Source organism: Rhea pennata, chromosome 3 (genome assembly GCF_028389875.1).
Source record: "Rhea pennata isolate bPtePen1 chromosome 3, bPtePen1.pri, whole genome shotgun sequence".
Taxonomy (NCBI): domain Eukaryota; kingdom Metazoa; phylum Chordata; class Aves; order Rheiformes; family Rheidae; genus Rhea; species Rhea pennata.
Genome location: NC_084665.1, coordinates 10,865,024 through 10,886,956, shown reverse-complemented (window position 1 = coordinate 10,886,956; position 21,933 = coordinate 10,865,024). Strand labels below are relative to the sequence as shown.

Sequence of the window (21,933 nt, the reverse complement as noted above, 5' to 3'; positions counted from 1 at the left end):
CCTACAAAAGTCATTCTTCAGAAACATCAGAGAAATGCAATATATTACACTTATTTTCTTTACCCGTTGACAAGTTTTTGGCCAGCTCCCAAGAGATCTTGCATATAGTGGAGGAGAATACAGAGATTAATGCAATGAAATGTTTCAATGTTTCTATCCTTTAAAACTTTCCATTTCGCAAAACATTTCAATATTCTGGTTTTTCATCTTCATGCACGATAAAAACAACTGTCGAGACTAGTGATTTCCTTCAGAACAATAACTTATATTTTTAATCAGCTGTAATGACCTGTGGTAAGTGTCTTTCCTCGGACAGGCTGCATTCTTATCAAACAGATAGAATTAATACGTCTACTAATATCACCATTACTTCCTAATATTTTTCTTACATTTCTCAAATATCCTTGCATTTGTATATTTGCACCCTGACACATTCCCCAGCACAATTATTGTCCTCCTTTCAGTAGCCCTTGATGTTCCAGAATGATAGTGCTGTCACAAATACTAGAATCCCTGAATGAACTGGATTGGAAATGGCCAGCAGATTAAAAATATTTGCTTGAAGCTTTCTCTTTGCTGTGAAGTAGAGGGGGGAATATTTGCATAAATGAAATTTTAATAGATACTAAAAATAAACAGCACAAAATGAAAAATAGCTTGTGTCTACATTATCATGCAACTTTAATTACACAAGCGTTTATGTTCTTTATGTATTTTGACTTAGGGCCATGTGAGTGAACTGTCAGTCATGTATAGTTAATTATAATTTGTCTATACAGGAGGAATAAAAAACCCTGGGAAAATATGCTAACACTTTTCGTTGGCAGTAAGCATTGGTTGTTTTTAGTCATTTGATAAAATTATTCTTAGCAGACTATGCAAATTCTCTAGTTCAAAGGGTTCCCTGAGAAGAAACATGTTAGCACATGGCTAGATCCACTACAGGAATTAATTATCCGTTTGTACCATCTCATTTATTTCATTTTTTCTTTCCTCGAACAATAAAATATATTTTAATACAATGTTCAGCAAACCAAGCCAGATTATTTAAAATAATATTCATGTTCAGTGTGCTCAGTGTAAACTACTATTTTTAAAGTTGGTACCTGTCCCTTTTACATCATTCAAAACAGAAATCTTTGGTTTCCACTTGTCATACAGAACTAGTCTGTAAGGGATCTTTGGACTTCTTTGCACTTCTCCCTTTCCCAAGTAAATGGCAAATAACTAGGTGTCACTGATACATAGGGCAACAAATCGATAAAGCAAGCATAGATTCTGAGATCTATAATTTTTAATAATTTTTAAACTAGCTACAAAATGTCAATCACTTCACAAACTGACAGGAGACATAAGGAATTTCATATTACATGCTGTAAATGATATTTATCTCACAGTTTATCTAGAGTTCATTCATTTAGGTTTTTTTGTTATTTTTTTTTTACTGAGTCAGCTACTAAACATCTCAGCGATTTGGTGTGCATAGCTCTAGGTAAGCAACAGAGAACTGTACTGATAACAAACCACATGGGGATAGCGACTAGTAAGAGAAAGCCTTATAAAAATTACATTTCTTTGCACCATTTCGTATGGTAGTCATTTCCTCCAAAAAGTCTTCAAAAGCAGCAGACAAACCCAATATATTACACTTCTTTTTGTCTTTAACATATTTTCAGCCAAGCTTTTATTTTGCTGGCAATGGCTAAATAGTGAGTGCCAAATCCCTCTTTTTCATTATTAAAAAAATGATCATGATTAATAACTATATATATATATATATCAACAAGAAAAAAGTGGCACGACTGCAAACTTGCTGGTATAACATAGTCCCAAAAGAGTCCGAATACTGAGCATGCTTTTGTTGTCATTGTTGGTGTGCTACTGCCATGGGAAAAGTCTTGTTTAAGTAGGAGTCTAAAAGTCTATTTATTCCTCATGCATAAATGCATAAATCACATCACTTTTTAGTGCAATGCTTGTTATAGTAATATAATTCCACATTTGTCTAATCATGAAATCATAACAACGGATAATGGTAATGAAGAACTGAAGACAGCAGGTTTAAGTGCTTAAACATCATGATACCCAAAGACAGGAGCATGGCAGTAGCTCTGTGGAATGTCACAGTTTTACAAGAACAATACTGTATATTTAAAGGTTAACAGCACGTTTAGCATTCCAACATTGTTGTCATTCAGCAAACATCATTAAAAAAAGGGGGAGAAGAGGAAAAAATAAAAGGAATCCCAAACAGAAACAAGGAAAGGAAAAATCTCAAAAACATCATAGTGAGCTATAACCATCAAATCAGCACTATGTACAACCTTTGGAAAGAAAGATATCTAGAAAAAATAATTACAAGTATCATTTTTGGAAAGCTGACAAACTACACAGGACAACATTTACAATGGGGCTGATATGTGCATGTGTGCAAACCTAGTAGGTAAATACCATGATAAAAGCATGAAGGTGCTGCCCTGTTGGACAGTGTTAAAAGGAAATGCACTTTGTTGCATTTAACCACTGCCCAGCATCTTTGTTGCACGCTGGTTAGCTTCATCAATCCTGGTTTTGTTGGAATCAGCCTATGGAAACACAAATTAAAGAAATAGTTGATTATATGGCAGAGAGAAAACATTTACAATGCTTTGTTGCCAGTTCCTTAGTTTCAGCTAGATCAGAGGGGGAGAAAAAAAAGAGGAAAATATTGGGGAGCTGGTTTTCTAGTGGTATTGTCTGGTTTTGTGACGTTTCAGACAATAGTCTCTGAGTAAAGGTTTTGTTTGACAGTTTCTGTGAACTCTTCTTCTGCTATGCCAGATATGTAGCCAGTGTTGTTAACTCCATTAATAGCAATGCTCTGGGTGATAACTGGGATGCGCTAAAATTGAGATTGCCATGCAGTCAAAACTAAAGTTTTGTTCAGTGTACTGGAGAGTCGCTGGAGTAGAGAAGCTAGATCATCTTATGCAGGGAAAGTGGGGAAAAATAAATTTATCTGAAAAGAAATCAATCTAGATCTCTTTGCTTTACATGAGACAGGAAGGGAATAGGTAGGAGTGATGCCATTATTCCGTTCTCTCAACAGAATTCATTCGTGTGGTTGCAAGACAGGGTAACCTCTCCCACTGGGCAGCAGCGTGAACAGGAATTAAGAAAAGGAACGAATTCTACCGTTATTTGAAAAAAATCAAGCTACAATTTAGGCTAGCTAAACTGTTAACTTCACTGTCTTCTGTAGTTTAGCCTTTGTCATGCTTATAAAATGATAATAAAGCAGCACCACCTTGGAGGTTTAGGAGTTGTTGAATGGGAGGACACTTTAACTGTGGGCTTCTGTAGTTCTGGAGAAGTTAGTTTGGGATACAGAGACATTGTTTTAGCTGACATGAATTGGTAAAGTTCCATTCAAGCCCATTATGCTATACAGACTTATGCTGGGAGTGGGACTAGTTTTCGTCTCTTGAAATCGGCCCTGTGTGAATTATGTTATTGCTTTAAAACATAAAATCAAAGCAAAGCTTCTTTTCTGTGGTTTAGTGCCTGCATTTTATTAGCTTTGATGACTATTTCCATTTTGCGGGTGTATCCAAATTGTACAGATTTATTTTAAATCTTCAATTTGCAAAGATATGGCATGGTGAAGCAACTTTCTCACATACATTCCAAAATCCTTTAAAATGGTTACACTGATGTGAAGTAAATCATTCTTAAACATCTTCGGCTTTTCTCTGTAATTGTTTTTGCAAATACTATGTAGATGTGTCTTTTTATTACAGTAGCATGTAATCAGCTCATTATGAACCACACTTATTTATATTAGTTGTGAGTTTGACCTTGTCTGTAACAGTCTAGCTACCTTATTAAAAAAAAAAAAAAAAAAAAAGGTTTAGGAAGCTGTCGTAAAATATACAAATACTAGGGTAAAGCTGTATGTGTATATACTTTTTTTTTCAGAGATGAAACATAATGGTCCTGAATGGAAATACTAAAGTCTAACTCTGGTGAATGACTGTTGCATCAAAGTCAGTGGGAGTCTCGTCAAAAACCTCTCCGCTTGGGTCAATACGGAACGCTTTTGAGCCCTTCATACTTTCTCTCTGGCCTCTATTTATGGCTCATTTCAGAGCAGGGTACTCTGGTGATGATGGCTAAGCCATTTGACCCACTCATCACATTTTATTTTTTCCCTTTCTTTCTGACTTGAAGGAAGGACTAAGTGTTTTATTTATTCTCTGATTACCTTGGATAGATCAGACTACATCCCCACACTGTGAGACAGCTCTGGCTTGGACACACATATCCAGTTTAACATACATGCTTTACGAGCCTATGGGTTAGCTTTGTTATGTACCCTAGCTTTTGCAAAGTGTGCCAGCTAAGGGTCTTTCTAATGGTCATAGCTGATCAAAAGCACAGAGTTTCAGCTGGTCAAAAAAAGAAAACAACTCCAGCAATGCTGTGTTGCCTGCCACCAGCCAGGGCCATTATTCTAATGCAGTATTTCTTTACAAAATTGACATGTATGCAGTTGTTTTTAGCATTATCCAGCTGTCATTCACTTTTGTGTCTTCATAGAGGGTTTTCCTAACATATAGTTTCTTTTCCTTGTGTATCGTTATTGCTCAGACCGTGTGTACTTACCCTGAGAAAATCAGATCTTCGTTAATACTGAACTGTCTTGTTTTTGTGCTGCTATCATGTGACTCCTCTATATACACTGCAAATTCATCTTTCAAAAGTGTATCGCTGTTCTTGGCCAAGATCTCTCTGTGGCTAGGCCTGCCTATGAGGCTGGATTTAGTGATTGATACTAGCTGGCAGTGCTCTTTTATTACTATATAAAATGATGTATAGCTAATTCTAAAAGGAGACTCTGTAGATGTAGAAGACAAGCCCCTCAGTTAGTCAGCTGCTGTCAGCATGGACTGCCTAGGAGCTTGGTCCATGTGCTTCTTGTGCACAAAATGCCTAGTTGATGTTTTCAAAATCCAGATATTTACAGGCATGAACTAACAGAAGAGCAGTGCAGTGTTAGAAAGTTAGGATTGCCACATTTGGTGATAGCATCCTGAAGGCATGGACGGGACACACCTGATTTCCAAATATAGTGCATGTCACATGCCACTAAAATTATGTCATGAATAGAATAGCTGCTAACATGAAGTAGTACATGTCCTTGTACTTCCTCTGAGAAAATGATATGCATCCTAGACTTCTTATTTAAAGCTAGTTATGACACATACTATATAATCCTCCAGTCCCTTCTTGCAGTGTAGATAGGCTACTTTCCAATGCTTTTCTTATGAATAACAATGGTAAATCCCTCTCTCTACTTTTTCACATTCTTTTTTTCCCCAGAAATATGAACTGCTGCAGAATGGCATCACAGTAATACTGTGCATTTTCCAGTTCATTCAGACTAACAGATGCAGCTTTATAAACAGAAGTTCTGACTGTTACAAAGCTATATGCTCTTTTATGTTATGTGGCTCTCTGTCTGAAATAAACTTCCTTCCTTTAAGACAACATACACTTCAACCAGTTCTACCTGCAATCAAACTCCGGTAAAGGAAAGTTACCAAACTGTGTGAACCCTTAACAGCAATATTTTCTTTATTTTAATTTGTTACGTTAGGCTTTCGTGTAGCTAGTTGGCATGAAAAACAGACATGGACAGCTTGCTCTCAATAGCTTGCACCTGTAAGAAGGCTCAAGAGTACAAGCTCTACTGCTTAAGGTCAGCATTAATTCTAAGCAGTACAATTAAGTCCTTGGGTTAGATCCTCAGGTTGTGTAAATCTTAGCTGAAGTCAAGAGCACTGATTGATTTTACACCAGACAGAGATCTAGCCTCTTATGTTACTTCAGCTTGGTTGTGTCCATGCCTGGAGCTCTGCTAGTAATGAATGCAGATGGCTTGCAGATCTTAGGAGCTGAGGACAACAGTGAGTTCGTAGCTGGGTGTGGAGGGTGCTACTATCTACTCTGGAAATCTACAATGCAGATCTGGCATCGGAATTGTGCTGTCTGCATTTTTATATAGTGATTTCACAGTAGTACTAGTAAGCTTTTGTCCTTCACTGGGCCCATGCAGGACCCGGTTTATATATATACCTGGAGTGAGCTGGTGGATCTCTATCCAAAAGGAGTTAAAAGCAGGCAGCAAGACAAGGCTGACTGCATTGTTACCACAAGTCAAAGCCAAGCTTAGTAAGTTTGCATCCTCCTTTTTGCACTGGCCCTCCTAGCAAGTGATCCAAATCTGAATCATTTATGGAGTTTCTGAGGGAAGGAAAGTCCAGAAAAGTTTAAAATTTGCCAGGAAATGCCCAGGCATTCAGGCGCAAGCTTCCCAGTTCTGCACAGCTCAGCTCACTTCTTTCCCAAAACCTTTGCAGAAGGAGCTTTGATCTGTCTTAAGTGCTAGCCTTGCCAGCTGTTGTCTTTTGAACTCAGCAGTGCAGTGTGACCTGCAGTGAAGGATTACTGAAAATCTACAGCAGCAAGCTCTGCTTTGGTCCAGGGATTTGGAAGAAGAAAGAGGAACTCTTGCAGCTGTTTCTGTCCCCTGTCCTTCTCTGAAAGAGCTGAAGAGGATCTGCAGCATGACCCCTAAGTTGAAAGAGCTGAGAACAGACTGGGTTATCTCTCTGTCTGCTGCGCTTCTTATAGCAGCCTGTGCCCATGAACAAAGACTTGCAAAAGGGAAAACACAGCAACTCTTTGGGGTTCTCTGAGAAATGTCAGCTCTTACCTTCTCCATGATCCTGTCAATCTGGCGATTCTGTGTGTCAATCTCATTGCCCATATCCAGGGCCATGTGACGTAAGTTTCCAATGATGCCGCTGACCTGCTCGAGGTTCTCATCCATTTCATTTTCTCGGGCATCATTTGTTACTCTGAGAGTGAAAAAACAATTCTTTGAGTAGAGGCAGAGGAGGTACCTCTGAAACTCTGATTCACCTTAAACCTCCCCTGCATCCTTCTTCACTTACAAATTATATGCTATGCTAAGCTTTGAAGAAAAGGGATTAGTTATTAAGAAGTTAGCTTGAAAACCTTTGCATTCTTGCTTTTTTAACTATTGGAACTAGTTGTTCGAGTTCATTACTGCTCCATTTGTACTGCTCATTCCTGGTGCTCCTGGAAGTGTTACCATCTGAACTTGCCTAGTCCACATACCACACCTGTTTGCTAGTGATGGTGCTTCTCAACAACAAAAATATCTTCATTTGGGCATTTGGACTTATGTATGGTTACAGTATATGTGAAATGCTGGAGGGCCTTGGAATTGAAGCTATACTAGCTCCCAGCCTTGGACCACACGCAGCTAACTAGTACAGTACAGTCCTTGAGACTTGGGGCTAATTGAAATAATAGACATGAGCAGCTTCAGGTGTGAAAGTACAGACCTAAACTCCTAATTAAACTTATTTCCAGTAAATGACAGAAGCAGCTTTTCTCTGATTTACTGGCTTCAGTAAAGATCCTTTGCCTTTCCTATTAGCCATATCTTTTTCAATTGCTTGGTCTTTAAAAGAAAAATAAAACTTGCCCTTGAGCCAAGCGAACTTAAATGACAACTCAGTCCCACACTCTGGACTGCATGACAATATTGTTTCTATGACACTCATTTCCCTTTAATACAGCAGCCAAAAAATAAGTGGATAATAGTTGTTGGAAAGATAATTACTTATTAATCCAGTATTCTTAATCTTCAGAGATCAAAGCTTTGCCTGCTGGTATGCCTTTATCCATTCAGCTGATAGCATTGTCATCTAAATACCTGCTCAGTGAGTACTGTAATCAGTATGTACTTATCATTGGATCCCTGTGTATTGCTGAAAGTTTTCAGCTTGGTTTTCAGCTACTAGTGTAGCCATGTGTTTAAAACCAGCTTTCATTTGAATGCACGGTGGTTGCCACTGAACTGTCAATGTTTTTCAGCAGTTATGGCATTTCAGCAGTTGAGGAACAGTGCATCATCTCCCATTTAATGAGTTTTTTTCTGGGTAATAACCATAAGCAGGAAAGTGTTTTTCTTGAAGACAGCGTACCTCTAGTAAAAAGTGTGCTTCATGTTCTGCACTTGCCTGTGTGCTTTGACAAAGGGCCTGAGGCTCTTCTCTTTCAGAAAAGAAAGGAAGGGGTGCTGAATGCTTTGATATACCCTCTGTCAAGGACAGATAATGGATAATGAGCCCTATATATTTTGAAGACCAAAATAATTATAAGCTAGCTTTATTTGACACTTTGAAGACATTTTACCAACTGTCATTAATGAAACCCAAAATAAGGCTGCAAGTAAAAGTTGCAGATCTTGCTGGGGAACTGGAGCACATGGGTCACATGGCAAGTGCTAACTGACCTTGAGAATCTTAACCCTAACATTTCTGCTATGAAGGAAATAAGTATATATTATATCTGTGTAATTATCACCCAAACCTTGGCAATCTCAAGGAAGAAGATTCAGGGCAAATATCTTCTGGTTCCTAGTACTGAGGCCCTGACTTCCAGGATTTTCAACAGCATCCTCATAGTTATTTGCACTAGCTCAGGCAAGCGGCCATAAGGCCAGGTGAAGTTGATGGAAGCAGTGGGTGTTTAGGGCCTCTACGAATCAACATCAACCTAAATCTGAACATCTACCACCCAGTGGAAAACAGTGGCTGCATTGCATTACCAGGTGTCACTGAAGGAGTGAATGAACATCACAGAACTCATGACCATATGGAAGATTTCTAAATATATCGATGACAAGCAAAATAGAGAGAAAACAGTGGATGAAGAGACTCACCTGCGGATAAAGCCACCACTGATGGCCATCTGCTCCCGTTCATCTACGACACGTGCAGGCTGGCTGGCTACAACCCCATCCTGATTATTGCCCCAGGCTTTTTTGTAAGCATCACTTGATTTAAGCCTACGCAAAAAAGAAGATGAGTAACAAAGCAGCAAGTGGACAAAGACAAATTCAAAACTCTTTACTTCTCCAAGCTAAAAGCTGAATCAAGCAAATGAGTTTTCAGATAGAGGGTCATTGGTCGTATACCGATATATCATAAGCCTGAATAAAAGGAGATATTATTTTATTGCCACAACAACTGATCAGAAGTTTTATTTCCAACAGGGTGAATTGCAATTGTCAAGTCTACAACACTGCACACAGGTTTTTGGATGTTGACTTAGTTTCCAGAAAGGAGAAAAAATCACACACACACCAAAAAAAAAAAAAGAAAAAGAAAGGAAAAAAGAAAATAAAAAGTGAAGAAATAGATAACTGGAAAACATTGTTTCATTTCAGTGATACATATGTTTTGACATCAAACACAGAACGTACTGGCAAACAGACATAAAAACAAAACAGCCAAGTATAGTATGTACATCACATCACAGCAACGCACCCTCTTAGAGAAAAACAGATTTGGCTAGATTTTAACAAGTTACCATGCAGCAAATTGGGCTTTGTTGTTGTTGTTTAACATGTATGTGGCATAATAGGCATTTAAAGCCACTAACCTTTTCCAAGGTGATTTGGGAATGATTTTATCATACAAGTCATTGGAGTCCTAATCATAAGAGTCATTGGATTCCTAAATAATATATCGGTACTTGAAAGTAGTAATCATACATCGACAGTTGATGTACAAACCTTTCTCCACAGAGACAAAAAGTAAAATAGGCAGAAGTGAGATGAGTGCAGGAGAAAAGAAAAGATACAAGCAATCTAGCATCAGAAAGGGAAAATTTTCTACATTTTCTTCATGCACCAGCTACAGGCATGAATAAGAAGTGAAGCATTCTCACTAAGCACAGTTGCCCCAATAGTTCATCATACTCTCAATGCACCAGCAGTAACAGCCTTCACAATAAGCAAGACACAGGCAAAAATGGATCATCACTTCCTTTAGGAGCTTTAAACCACAGGACTTTAAAGCAGTCTATCAGGTGGTTGTATTTGCTGTTTATGATTGTTATGTTAGCTTTCAGGGAGCCATTTTTGACTGAGCTGCCATGGACAGAAAAATTAAAATCCAGGCATACCTTCAGTGGCAGATCAGCATGTGCCAGCATGTTTTGGGTTGCTGTCTTCGGGGTAATTGGACAAGATCAGACACTTAAACAGGTGAGCATGAGTGTTTGGGACCTGTAGCTAAAAATTCTTGGTCTTATTTTAGAAATGGAGCTGTTTTCAACAAAGCTGTTGAGAACTGCAAATCCCTATGGTTTCCATGTTCTTCATTTTCGCTCTAGTCAGTCATATAAACAGCCCTGTGGCTTGGCTTTTGTGGGAGAAATTGGACATGCTTCTAGTTGGGAAGGGACACAAAAAGCCCAGCTCCGGAGCTACATTCTCTCCATGCTCTCTGAAACTGCTTAGCATCTTTTGAGTCTAAAGATGTGTAGCATACTTTGATACAGAACTCAAATCTAAATTAAAAAAGGTTCTTTCACAGGTAGTCTTCTATTTGCTGCTTGCTTTCTTTTAAAATTTGTGAAGACTTAGAAGAGGTATTTGATTGGTTTGTTTGTTCTTAGTTCTCTGAAACTATACATCATCTTTGGTGCTTCTGGAAATGAGTGAAGCTAGTTCCCTTGCTGCGCATGCAATCACAGGTGTTTGTCTGTTCTTTAGACCTGCACAATTTTGAGAGTGATGCAGTGTTTGTGTTTGAGGTGAATGATTTTATACACCAAGAGCTTGATCCCTTGATTTTTGTGCATGTAAAACTTCCCATTGAAATCAACAGGTGGAATCTGGGCCTGCTCATGATCAATAGCAGTTGTCTTACTGACTTTAGTCTGGTCAAAGTTGTATGCTATGGGAATTTTGGGTCTTCTAGGAATGTAGGATCAGGCCTTACATTTTAGTATGATTCACTGAATTGTATTTACAAGCAACAGAGAATAATTGTATGTGATATGGTTAAACATTTTGGAATATATGCAATTTGCCACTAGTCAGAAGATCATTAGGGGATGATGGTGTAATCATACTGATTCCCAGAATTGTTTGGACAATTCTCCTCCTTAACTCTGCTTCTCAGCATATCGTCTTAGGTGCACCAGTTCATTCCTGACATGGTGAGTCAAAGACTTTTTTTAAACATGTTGACTGATTGGTAATGCTAGTTTATCCAACCTGGCAGCAGTCTGTAAAGGTCAGTCAGAATGCTCCCTTGAAATAGGAAGGGAAAACCTTTAAAAATGAAGGCCTACCCCACCAAATGCAGGCAGTATCTTTCAGGCCCTGCACCTGTACATTTCATTATATTGCAGTCATTGGGGAGTGGTAAATGTTTCCAGACCAGATACCAGATCTTAATCCCACAGGTCTGCCTTTCAATTTTGTGCAGTCTTCTCTGCAGCACAAAATATTAAACCTACCCTAAAAAATGAACATTTCCTGCAAAATACCTAAGTGGTTTTTTTTGTTTGTTTGTTTGGGTTTTTTTGCAGCTTAAGGATGAACTTTTGACATAGATGTTATGCTCCAGGAGGAGCAAGCCAAGGCAGTGTTCCTATTAGTTGCAACTTTCCTCTCTCCCACTTTGCCCATGTAGGCAATGATACAAATATTCTTGGCAAAATGCATACCCTAGCAAATTGTTTGTGGCTTAGTATGCAGGAGCAAAATTTATTTTTAAAGCTGAGACGGTATCTGTGTTTTGTCCCAAGGGAATTAACTTTGAAATAAATGGTGACTGTTAAGACAGAAACCCAGTCCTGCTGTTCCTATTCCAGGCAAAATTCCCACTAAATGCCACAACAGCTTTCAGTCATTTGGCCTTCATAATTATGGTAGGATCAGGCCATGGTTGTGAAAAAAGTATCTGTGCTACGCAGAAAGAGAGTATAACAAGATAGAACCACAGCACTCTACGTTGTTTCCTGCAAAATCTTTGGCTAACCATTTATAAATATTGTCACTGTAACCTGGTTGAGAGCTGACTCATTGCATGCTGGATTTGCTATTCCTTGAGATATTCTGGTTGTTCCAGTTTGTCCCTAATTTATGCACCCACAGTATGCACATAACACTTTCCTTTGGCATTTAAATCAAGCTTCACATTACTCGGAGAACAGTTTCGTTCAAGTGTGATGGCATGCAAACAAAATTCAATGCATTTCAACATTTCTGCTTAGTGTACATTCTACCCAAATGAGAGAAAATGACACAACGTGTTCAGTTTTTCTCAAATTTGGTTCTCTAAGGCAGGATGAAAATCATTGCAGGTTGGATTCCAATTATAAAATGTCACGTCTCCAAGATCTCATCAAGGACAATGTCTATTGAACAACAAGAGGAAACATGATTTCCTTCCATAATTTTTCGTGATGTTTGTTATTACCTCTTCTGTGTTTTTAAGCTATGAATTTGTATTATTAAACTTTTTTTTTTTGAAAACAGTTTTTAAAATTTAGAGTCTCTAGGATTAAGTAGCCCCAATGTTTTTGTTTGCTGGAAAATGGAACTGCTTAGTACACTTTGTGTAAAATGTTGAAATTTTTGCTGGTAAAAGGTGTTGACAGTGAAGCTTTCACTGTAGTATGCCTGATTTTAATGCATCTACGGTAATTCCCAGTCAGTTGTCTATGCTATGAGATGAATGCATTTGAATCAGAATCGTTCTTTCTGCATGCCACATGCTCATCCTGTCCATGTGCCTAGCAAGGATGAGCTTCACAAGGCCTTCGGGATCAGCCTTAAGTGCTCAAAGAGATGAGGCAGGCAGCACCTACTTGTTACATGGACAGACACAAAGACCACAGAATTTTCCTAGGTCCGTCAAATTCTTTTCTGCTTCTTTCATGTCCTTATTGATTTGGTCCATTCCCTCCTCGATGCGTTCCAGTTGTTCTGATTAAACACAAGTATTTTATCCCCACAGAATGAAGCAGATGGAAAAGGACAAAGAAAAAAAAGACAAAAACTTCAGACATTCACTGTGACAAAAAACTGGACACCACATAGCAGAGCCGGTACCCAGTACCTACTTGTTACAAGGACATATGAAAAGGCCACAGCATTTCCCTAAATCTTTTAAATTTTTCTCGGCCTCCTTCATGTCTTGGTTGATATGGTTCATGCCTTCTTCAACACGATCGAGTTGTTCTGGTCAGGACAAAGGGATGACAGTGTGGAATGAATTGTATTTTTGTTTGCTTTTGTCTTCAACAGAACATGAAAAATGACCATGTAAAACTGAATTAATAATGATATTACAATGCATTAATCTCAACTGATGCATTGTTGCAAGGATGTATGCCAGACTGGATGCTGAAGATGTTTTTTACTAAAATGGAAAGAGTAAAACAAAGGAGGCAGATGTTTGAAATATATTAATTTAAACAAGATGTAATGGTGTAGAAAGGAAGAGTTATAAACTTTAAGGTCCGGAAACATAATACAATACATCCACTTACTAAGACACCAATGACATCCAAAAGAAAGAAAGATACAATGTTATTATTTTGCATTTATGCATGCTAATACAAGAGAAGTGTCCTTCCATGGAAAATACTTGAATTACTTACACTTACAAATGCCTTGGAATTAGATGATGTTTGGCAGAGTAACTGCTTTAATTAGTGAGTGATTGAGTAAGAGATTTGGTAGTACTTCTGTCAGAGATGGTATGAGCTGTAAAGAGCAGTGTCCAAGTACTCCTTTTTCCAGAGGCTGAGGAAGATGAGAGCTGCCACTCTGATGGTATTGGATATTAATCTCTAATCTGAATATGGCCGCAGGGCTGATTCTTTCTCTTTGGGGCTGTAAATTAGGAGGTACCCCAGTGAGCATAGAGGAATTACAGCAACCTAAGGAACCTGATCCAGTGCCCACTGAAAGAGGAGCACTGGCTATGACACATTTTGTCTCTGACTCCGAGGGATCTTACATAAACAAACGTTAGCAAAGGCTAACATTTTTCCATGGGGTCACTTCTGATTTGCCCCAGGTCAAGTGACCAAATCAACAAGCCCAGTAACCAGCCACACACAGGCACTCGGTTTCTCCACTCGTATCAAACAGAATTTTCCTTATTTCTGCTGAGGCTGACATGATGTGGATTTTTCTCAATGGCTCTATAGCTCAGAGTAATTTATTGTGTTAATTTTTTCACTAATCTTAAAGCTGAGAAAAACGGCTTAGAGGAACGGAACACCACAATATAAAACTTTCAGACCAGATCCTTCACTGATGCAAACAAACATAGATCCAGCTGGATCAGGGTTGCTATATGAAGTTTGGTGTAACTATGGCATTTAACACTGCTGGAAAGCTCAGCCATTTGTTTAATGTGAGATAAACCCAGATATTACTACATGGAATAAAAAAGTTAGTTGGAGTGGTATTTCAATGTGGTGGAACTTTTCACTGTACCTAAGAAGACTGAGTAAAGCAATCCCAGTAAAACACAATTACATTTCTATACCTTGTATTGAGTAGAGAAAACATAAACACAGAATTAGAGCTGAGAGGACAGGAACTAAGACAGCACAGGAGGTTATAGGGGAAATATAATGCCTTTCCTGATGTAAGGTTAGCCATGTCAGGATAAAAGGAAGGCATTTTAGAAAAAAAAATGATGTGCATATTCATATTAGTACAAAAGTCCCCGTGACTTCTTTAGGAATAGGAAGAGGTCTAATTTCTTACTTGGGTTTCTATTAACAATTGAGTTTTAGATTTTCAAAGCTGTCTGGGGGATTTGGATGCCCAATTCCCATTAAAATTAATTAATTAAAATTAATTTTAATGGGAATTGGGCATCTCACCCCTAGAGGGCTTTGAAAATCCCAGCCTAAATTATTCAAGTGAAATAATTATAATATTGAACTTGTGCTGTTTATTTAATTCTTGCATGAGGCTGGGCTTTGAGATGGAGACACCATATCAGTATTGCCAGCTACGTCTGCTTTTCAGCTGTCAGTTCTCATTCCCCTCAGCTGGATGTGCCTGCTTCCTGATACCACAGGCATTATAGATCCTGAATCCAAAGATGCATTTTGGGGGGATCAGAATTATCTGGCAACATTCTCTGAAAGGAGCACATTTAATATGAGCAAAGGATTAGGAAATTAATAAGGAAACCTGAGAGATGTGTTGTATAAGTTTGGCCAGATAAACTGCTGAACAAAGAAATGCGAGGTTAGACTGTTTTAGCATGCATTGCAATTTTGTTTGCTGGTTTGGAGGCTTGAGCAGAAACTTTAGTTCATGTTTGCACCCACAGATCATGAATTTAACTAGCCGAATGGGTTTTGTGCCATTCCAGTTTAAGGAGACGTTCTCATCAGAGGTGTGAGCATGTGATAAAAGGTGCTACTCCTGCTCCCCACATACTCAGTCTTGCCTGCTCCTGTGTAGCTGGGCAGCGCTTGCTCTAGCTGTGTGAAGCCTGTGCAACTGTGTGAGTGTGAACAGCTTTTATACTGGTTCATGCAGCATGACCAGGAATTGCTAAATCTCAGTCGCAAATTCCTTCCTCCTGCTTGTGAGAAGACAACTGTGATTGCAGAGGCCGTTTTTCAGGGCTATTAGCTAAAATCGTCCTGTTTCCACATGCATATTTTGACAAAGTAGTCACTGGGAGGGACATATGATACTGACCTTTGTTTCACTGATTTTACTGCCTATACTTCTCTAACCTTGGCTGACTAGGAGAAAGCATTAAGACTGCAGAGATCAGTCCTAGATCATGTATTACTGGTCAGCTTCCAGCCTAAGCATGTTTCCTTACTCAGATAACAGCTTCACTGAAGTCAAATATATAGTAGGGTTCTTTGAGCTTTCTTTCTCAATTTCCTATTCTGCCTGAGTAGGTGAATGTTAATTGAAGAATATATTTGACATGACTCAAAGACTTTCCTTTAAGTTATACTTCTCTTCAGGACTCTGAATCAATCTTGCTCTGTGTATATTTTGTGTGTATGATGCTTATGCTGTTTCTGAAGAGAATACAACTAATTTAGCTTTCATTAAAGCTAAATTAAATTTCGTTAAATTTACGTCATTGTAAAAATGCATGTGACATTTGTAGCTCAGAAGTCCAGACATCTGGTTGCTGCTCCTAAAGCCATTTGCATGTTGTAAATGTTTTGGGATGGATTATTAACTGGCTTAAATCAGCATAGTTATACTGTCTTCATGCAGCAACACCAGTTTATACCTGCCACAGATCTGGTCCCATGTGCGAGTAAATGGATTCATGAATCGTATTTTCTACCATTACAGAGTCATAAATATTACAGAGGAATTAATTTAATGGGGTCACTCTGGAGCTGTTTTGGTATAACTGATACTAAAATCTGGCCCAGAATGAATCATTGTAAGAAATGTAAGAAATCACATATAAGAAATTACATAGCTATCAAAAGGTTAATTTAATATCAATTTTCTTAGATTTTCCCTATTCTGATTTTGTGTGTTGTGTTAAAAGGTTTAGGGAAGACATTTTGCTGGCATATACTGCCAAGAAACTATGAAAGTTCACATCTCCGAGAGATCAAGATCAGGCTTTTATCTTTTGATGGTTTGTTGCACTATTCTTTAGACAAACTGCATCTCTAGATATGTTTTTATATGTGTATATATGTGTATAAATATATATATATACACACACATGCACTATATATATATATGATATATAAGAACTGGCATTGTCTTAATCTCGAGGCAGAATGTACATAAGAGGTATTTTTTATTGAGATTTACTTCCCCCCCGCCCCCAGGAAGCTTTGATTCACAAATGGTGGCCATATATCTGCTTCCAGAGCTTATAGCAAACTGATGGCATGTCTTAAGAAACATGCAAATCTATTTTTATACCTCTATCATTAGACTTGTAAACTATTTATGCATTAACAGTATAAGCAATTGAGAGACCATAAACTAGTCTTATTAGCCTTACAGTGGCATTGTGTTCCTCTGCCAGGGCAAAATATCCCTGAAGCTAGCTTGTTATATCCCAGGTGTAGCACCAAGTGTGAAATCCTCAAGTATTACTGCATCAGCTGTAAGAGCTCGAAAAACCCCCGCTATGTGACTGATCCGGGGTGAGCGGCTGGGAGGAGGAAGCTGTGGCAAGGGTATCCCTTAGTTGTTCCTGTGGTCCCTTGAGTTGCAAAGGGCTCTTAGCACAGTGTTGGATGCAGGACCAACACAGAGCAGCTGTAGTATTATTCCACCTTTACAACCTTGTCTGCAATTTATAAGATTTTTTCCTTAATTAGTGTCCAGGATCTGGGGCCTGTGCTTCTCAAATGTTATTTAAGTGCTTTTAGAGAGGGGAACTTGGTCTTCTGCCTGGAGTATTGTGCAACAAAGCAACCTCCACCAAGGACAATTTTAATTTAAAAAAGGACATTTAAGAGCATATTGTAATCATAATTGCATACAAGAGGGCTGCGTTTGAAGGAGAGTCAGCAGATTAACTACTTTCAGTGATACTCAGTGATCCCATTTTCCACAAAGGAAAATCAGATTGGATTGAGCTACATTTCTAGGACGACCTTTTCAAAAATCCTGAGTCTTGACCTAGCTCTTCTTTGAAAGGCATTGCTAAGCATGCATATGAGTGGAAGAAAGCTGTTGGGAGTGCTTGTGAAACCATGTATTGCTGGGCTAAAAATAACAATGGGCAAGGCACAAACGGCTTTTGAGGGGGTTTGTGCTCTCTTTTCTTCTGCAGTTAGAGTTTCAACACAACCAATGCCATTTTCTCTGTAAAATTTGAAATAGTCAATACCTATCATTATTTTCACTAATTAGCAAACCATTTCTGACTCTGATCAGCTCTTTCAGTCTTAATAGACTTGTTCTGGTATGAACTGAAAGGGTAACCTGCAAGACGTTGGAATGTCTATCTATCTATCTGTCTATCCTATAATCTAAAAGTATCGTCTCTCAATAGAAATCCTCATTTCCTGCACAGGGAAATTAGATTGCTAGTGTGAGTTTCAAGGTGGATTAAGGGATGTTTGCTTTTTGTCCTTCCAGTATCCTAACACCATCGGTAGAAGGACAAGAAATGTATATTTAGGTGTTTATTATTTTATTGTCTGCTTACTCATGGTGGAAAAATGAACATGCACTACATATGGGATGCTGCTATGTTCTAGAAAGCTGGAGTTCCTTATAGTGACAGCTTCCTGGGGTCAGCCCAGGGTGCAGAGGGTTATAGTAATTACAGCACAGAGGTGATGGAGACTGTAATGACTGTTGCCAAAGCCCATTTTCTTGATGTCAGCACTATCTGCTTGTCTGCAGTTGTGGATGAGCTCAACAAACCGTGAGGATTTATGTCATTGGGTGGAAAAAACAAAGCTCAGGTCTGAAGCCTTGCTCACTTCTGGGACTCTTTACAGCACCTTGTCAAGAGTAAAATTTGAGGCAGTTCTCCATCAGACAACTGATATTTCACCTGACTCCCTCTGTGGAGGACAAGACCTGTGCCTAGATGTTGTTGGAACACCTTTAGTAACTCAGCCTCTGGCATCTCACTGCTTATCTGTTTCGTGATAGGTACTGAATCGAGGTAGGCTTGGGAAGGACTCCCCCACATGGGAATGTTGTTTTGCTCTATGGTGGAAAGAAATTCTTGTTATCTTTGTAGTTACTGCAGTCATTTCTTTAGTGACATAGAAGCAGGTCAGCCATACCCCATTTGGCAAAAACTGTAGAGACTTCAGCTAGCATGGGCACTGAGATACGAGGTCTTAATCCTTTTGCATGTAAAGTCTCCCAGTTATGCCAAACGTTTTATCTCCATACTTCAACTTAATCTGAAGCACAAATCTGCAGTGAATCCAAGGCACTGGTGGAGTTTACTTGTTTCTGAATCTTAGTTTCTCAGCTATTTGTCCTAGCTTATTGGAGATGAAAGCCAGAAGAAGGAATTTTTAATCATAAAATACTATGTTTTGACAATCTGTTCAGACTGTGTTACGTTGACTCACTTCACTAAGAAGTTGATAGACTAGTTGTGGGTGTATTCTAGCTACTTTGGGTCTACCTGTCCAGAGGGGACAGACACTAGTTTCTTAAGTTTGCATTATGCAGCTGGGTATATTAAGCTACGCTCTGTGTTTATTGGCATTGGTGGTTGAGCATTTGCAACTGCTGTGCTGCAGGGAGAAATTTCCATTGCTGTGGCATTTTCATTGTCGTTTATCAAAGACAGTTGAGGATAGTCCTCTGTCTTGTCTTGGCTGTGCTGTTATTACCGTTAGTGGAAACATTCCCCCAGCACTTTCAATACAAGAAGAATGAAATTCCTTTGTAATATACTGCACAAAGACATCATTACTCAGACGTCCTCAAAGGTCTGAATAGCTCTGCCTGCCAATACTCCCCAAGTGATGGGACATTCTGAGAAGGACAGAGATTTGCTCCTTTGGAGGAAGAGGGGCTACAGCTCTGGGACCTCCTGCTATGTGTAAAAGCCAAGTTTATCTTCAAATCCTTGCATTGTACTATCAGCTTCATTTTTTATTGTCTGCTTTTAACCAACAGAATATTAACACATCCAAATGTTAACATTTTCCTAAGCTAGCATGTTTTGAAGATATATGTAATGAAGCACAGCAACTGCCACTACACAATAATAATTTGCAGTATGACATATTTTTTAGTATCAAATGTAAACACATTTGTTTAAAATGTGTACACACACACACACACACACACACACAGGAGAGTGTGTCCCAAGGCCAGATTTAAAAAATGTAAGCATTGTGGATGTAGATAGGCTCTGAGAAAGACTTTCTCACTAATGTAGAATTTCAACAAGGAGAACTTAACCTCTTAGCTGTCCCCTGGGGGCTCTGCAGGAGAAGGACAGTGTTGAAATGAGAACACCTGGCCCAAAAAGTTATAAAGAACTTTTGGGATTGGAGAGGGGCTATTCCAAAAGCCCACTCAGATTCATGCAAAGATTTCCAGTGACTTCAAAGGGTACTGGAGGAGGTCTCTAATTTTCATGGCAGTCCCATTCTCTGTGAAAAAGGAGTAACAAAAGCTCTTGTGAAGTTCCATATTTCTGTAGGGCTATAATATACTCTGTGGCCTGCTGGGCAGCCAGATGTACTGAACTCTTCTAGGCAACAGGAACTAGCTAAACTGGCTAGACTATATGAATATCTATTATTGTAAAATTACATTGACTTTTTTCCTTATGGTCCCAAAAACTTTTGCTTATTAAAGTCAGAAAATGAGTTCTGCTCTGTGCTATTGGCTCAAAGAAATTTTACTCATAAAGTATATGTAACTTTAAAGCAAACAAATTTTCTAAAAACCCTCAAAACAGAGCTTTGAGCAACTGTGAAGATTAGATACTCTGCTTGCCGCCCACTGGAAAGATCAGTGTCATGGTCTTTGTCTATGTAACACCTAATAATCTTAACTGACACTTGTGCAGTCAGCTGAAAAGAGATCACATGGCAGTGTTAGCAAATGATTTCCTTAATCTGATAATCTGCTGAGACATCCATGCGTTGTACATATTGCATTAATTACAGAGGTTTCAAAATCATTATTAGTGTATTTTGCCCAGTAATATAATAAGTCCTTCACCACTAAAAAAAATACATATATATTTAGGCATTATTAGAGCTACTTATGGCCAAAATGTAATCAAACACTTAACATAGTACAATGATTGCAATATTCCCAGGGTTTGCAGCATTGTTAGGCTGTTTTACTTGAGAAACCCATAAAGTGTAATTATAAGCTTAATGCACTGAACCACTTAAGGCATGACCATAACCAGTTTAAGGAGGCTTTTAAGTTGTCTGCTTTTTTTCCTGTAAGTATTGGCTACTTCCATCTCTGATCATACAATATGCATTTCAGGTTTACTGAGTTTCCTGGACTCTAGAGAGTTCAGGGTGTCCAGCATCAGCTCCTTTGCTCACATCGACACTCCTCCCTAGCATGACTAGTGCTTTCAGAGTCAGTGTGACAACTTGTGCATGCAGGGGTTTAGCAATAGTAGAACTCTAAAGTAAAAAAAAAAAAAATCAAAAATCAAAGTTAAAAGCAAAATAAAAGGCCTACAAAATTATGAAAAATAACAGGTAAAAAACCCCAGGAACATGCTTTCCCAAGAGTTAACAGAAGCAAAGTTTTAGATACCACTGAGGTCTCTCCTGTTCTGTCTGTGAATTACATTTCTAGAGCCACCTAGATATTTATAGGATTTCTCTGACAATATTTCTGATTTATTTTAAATGTATAATTCACTTCTGAAACAAAAAAACATTATTTAAACAGGTGCTGTGTCTGTTTCAACACAACTGATCCTTGGTTTTCTGTATTCATTGGTAGTCTTTTTACCACCTTTATTCTGGAAATAGAAGAATTTCAAAGGCACCAAAATATTCTCTTTAATATTTTGCTTGTCTAGACACATTCATGAGACAAATTGGTTAGGATAAATTCTTTTCCTTAAGAGGGAAAAAAAAAAAAAAGCAATGAGACATCCATGTAAAAGCAAACAGGAGAATCTTTGTTTAGGTCCTGCTATTACTTTTCATTCGTTTCAGTGCCAGAGAAGCAGGGAAATTACATATGGCCTATCAGGTTATGTAGTCCATTTTCTAAGTCTTTACTTAGTCCAGTAAAGTCCAGTACTTTTGTCTATAGTCGTTACCTGGGCTTGCTGTGTAATATAGCCTTGCCCCTCTAAAAAACTGTTCCTAATACTGCTTCATATTGTGCCACATGCTAAATAATAACAAGGGCTCATTGGAAGCTGGTTTGATTTAGCTGGTTTGATTGGTTTGATTTAGAGCAGTAGAAATTTATGCTGTATTGATGAACTTCTCTTTGGAGTCACCATTTTGTTGTTCCTGTGGGTCTACTGCGAATGGAGACTTAATAGTTTTGTTGAAAAAAAAAAAAATCCACTGCTTTTTAATATTATG

The 21,933-nt window shown here is 38.4% G+C and overlaps 1 protein-coding gene across 2 annotated transcripts in view; it reads right to left on the bottom strand.

Annotated features, from left to right (window-relative positions):
* Positions 1–2,318: 2,318 nt before the first annotated feature.
* Positions 2,319–21,933, bottom strand: part of SNAP25 (synaptosome associated protein 25) — a 30,046-nt gene continuing 10,431 nt past the window's right edge. Inside the window, exons 4-7 of one of the 2 annotated variants that reach the window (XM_062571552.1) lie at positions 13,003–13,120; positions 8,801–8,926; positions 6,758–6,902; positions 2,319–2,585 (exon numbers count right to left, since the gene is read on the bottom strand). In XM_062571552.1, the coding sequence (XP_062427536.1) occupies positions 2,517–2,585; positions 6,758–6,902; positions 8,801–8,926; positions 13,003–13,120 (458 nt within the window). In that variant the 3' untranslated portion in view covers positions 2,319–2,516. Of the gene's footprint in view, positions 2,586–6,757; positions 6,903–8,800; positions 8,927–12,747; positions 12,866–13,002; positions 13,121–21,933 lie in introns of both variants that reach the window. The other variant, XM_062571551.1, reaches the window with a different exon arrangement.